Genomic DNA, 2,657 nt, shown 5'->3' on the forward strand with positions numbered 1-2,657 from the left:
AAAATTCTGATCGGAGATGAATGAAAAAAAAAGTATACGGAAACATTCGTTGCCGTACGTTCGGTTGAGAATAACGAATCCCCGTGAAAATTAAAGCGAAGTTCTCCCCTACGACGTTCCTCATAACCCACTAAACATGTTTAAAGCGAAAGCCTTTAATGTCTCATACTCGCAGCGTCCGTCCGTCCGTGCCCTGGAACGGTGCCAGCTATGGCCTCTCCCCCTCACACTCTCAGCAGTCACGTGTGGCACAGCGGCGCGTAGCAACAATTGCGCGTTGCTCCTTCCAACGCGCGTTGTGCAACGTGGCGGCGTCCGCCCGTCAACGCGCAATACCGTTGCGCGTTGCTCCTTCGACCGCGCGTTGCGCAACGCGGCGGCGGCGTCCGTCCCACTGACCTCCATTAAAAAGGCTGGACGGCGCATCCCCGCTCTATCTATACCGGCTCTGCGAGGCGGGCGCTTGTGAAGCCACCGGAAGGTCCCCTGTTTGTCCCGGAAGCTGGCGTCTTCTGTCCGTCTCAGTCGCGCAATTCAAATATTCTCGGGTGGCAGCTGTTGTTATGATCGTTTTTCTTTTTTATTTTTTCAAACTCTGCGGATACCCCTCACTTTAGACGCCGACGAACGCTACACGAAAGATGACAGACGCCGTGCCGACACCGTCCGAATACGGCGGAGTGCTGCAACGTAAAAAATGCGTAAAAAGTAATGGAACTTTGAGGTACTTGTAGTATCCGGATATAGCCAAGCCCGCTCATTCGGTAGGCAACTATGAGAGTTCAATAAACATGGCGTTTAAGTAAACACGCCTCATCATGTTTGTCTCCATCATAATCCACGCCATCCGGCACGATGCAAACACTACATTGGTGTCAGAAGTGTGAAACGTACCACCCAGAAGCTTGAAGACAACAATCCCGAGGAATTTACATCGTCGACGCAGCCGAAAACTCTCAGGCAAGCGCAACATGGCCAATGCACTCCCGCCGTTCCCGAGTTTTGACCTTCGAGTCACCGACGCCAACAGCATCGGACTTGAATGGACAAAGTGGGTAGAACGATTCCAAAACTTCCTCGTTGCGTGCAACATCACGTCGGACACTCGCAAGAAAGCTCTTTTGCTTCACTACGTCGGTGAAGAGGTGTACGACCTATTCCAATCTCTGCCGGCCAGCACGTTAGAAAGCACGTCCGAGTACGAAGCGGCAAAAGCAAAACTCGACGCTCACTTCGCACCACGAATCAACCCAACCTTTGCAGTGTATCGTTTCAGACAAACAAAACAGAACGTGGGTGAAAGCTTGGACGCGTTTTACGCCCGACTCCGACAGCTCGCCCGACACTGCGGCTTCGCGAACGTCGATCTTGAAATCAAGAGCCAGATCATCCTCGCTACAACGTCGACCCGTCTGCGGAAATATGCCATGCTGCACGCCATAGAGCTGCCCGAAATCCTCAAGCAAGGACGGCTGTTCGAAGACGTTGAACGTGACGTCTCTGAGATAAGAGAAAAGCGTCGACAGCACTCAGTCGGCATTTTCGCTGCAACAAGGTGCGAAAAACCATCTGGAAAACTCGGAGAAGCACCACAGCTACAAGGGTCGTCGAAACCTGAAGCCACCTTTTCGACAATCATGTGACACAGGCAAACGCGACACGCCAAACAACTGTCACAACTGCGGCGGCAAGTGGCCCCATCAAGGTGGGCGATCAGGTTGCCCTGCGTGGGGCAAGACATGCAATGCATGTAACAAGGTTGGTCACTTCGCACGATTTTGTCGCTCAACTAAGAAAATGGTGCAAGCAGTACACTGTGACAGTGGCCCAAACAGGAACTCGCAGGCAGCCTGCAGTAAGAGGTGTTCAAGCTCTAAAGAAAACTCTGCCTCCTTTGAGTCAGGTTCAAGCAGCGACGAATATGCCTTTGTTGCCATGACTTCCCCTCAAGCAGGCTCATCTCCAAAAGCCGTTGTTACTGTGAACAATGTGCCTGTTACCTTTATAATCGACACAGGTGCTACGGTGTCTATTGTTGGTGAAAACGACTTTAAGAGCTACCGCCTAAATGTGAATCTCCAGGCAACATCGATCAGAGTATTTCCGTACAAAGCAACATCTCCGCTAGAACTTTTAGGCAAAGTTGCTGTCACGATGAGATACAAAGACAAGTGCATTGAAGAAGACATCTTCGTCATTCCCGGGAACTGTGCTCCACTCTTGAGCTTCACAGCAGCATCCAACTTGGGACTTGTCCAGATCACATACCAAGTTCACGACCAACTAGATAACAAGTCAATCGTGGAAGCATTTCCCAAGTTGTTCAACGGAGTTGGAAAGCTAAAGAACCAGCACATTCACCTTTTTGTGGACGAAACAGTCCCACCTGTTGCTCAACCACACAGGCGTATTCCATTTGCCTTACGTGTTGCCACAGAAAAGGAACTCGAACGCCTCCTGTCAGAAGACATCATTGAGCCAGCCATCGGACCTACACCATGGGTGTCCCCTGTGGTAATTGTACCTAAGCCGCATCAACCTGATGAAATCCGAATCTGTATTGACATGCGTGTTGTCAACACTGCTATCCAACGGGAACGACATTTGTGCCCGACAGTGGATGACATCATTGTTGCCTTAAATGGAGCAACAGTATT

At 50.7% G+C, this 2,657-nt stretch overlaps 1 protein-coding gene across 1 annotated transcript; it reads left to right on the forward strand.

Moving 5' to 3' along the window:
- The first annotated feature begins 784 nt into the window (after nt 1-784).
- Nucleotides 785-1,665, forward strand: LOC125757586 (uncharacterized). The gene has a single exon (XM_049413165.1). It carries the CDS (start codon nt 972-974, stop codon nt 1,641-1,643), a length of 672 nt encoding a protein of 223 aa, XP_049269122.1. The 5' UTR covers nt 785-971; the 3' UTR covers nt 1,644-1,665.
- The last annotated feature ends 992 nt before the right edge of the window (nt 1,666-2,657 follow it).

Source organism: Rhipicephalus sanguineus, chromosome 3 (assembly GCF_013339695.2).
Source record: "Rhipicephalus sanguineus isolate Rsan-2018 chromosome 3, BIME_Rsan_1.4, whole genome shotgun sequence".
NCBI classification, from domain to species: domain Eukaryota; kingdom Metazoa; phylum Arthropoda; class Arachnida; order Ixodida; family Ixodidae; genus Rhipicephalus; species Rhipicephalus sanguineus.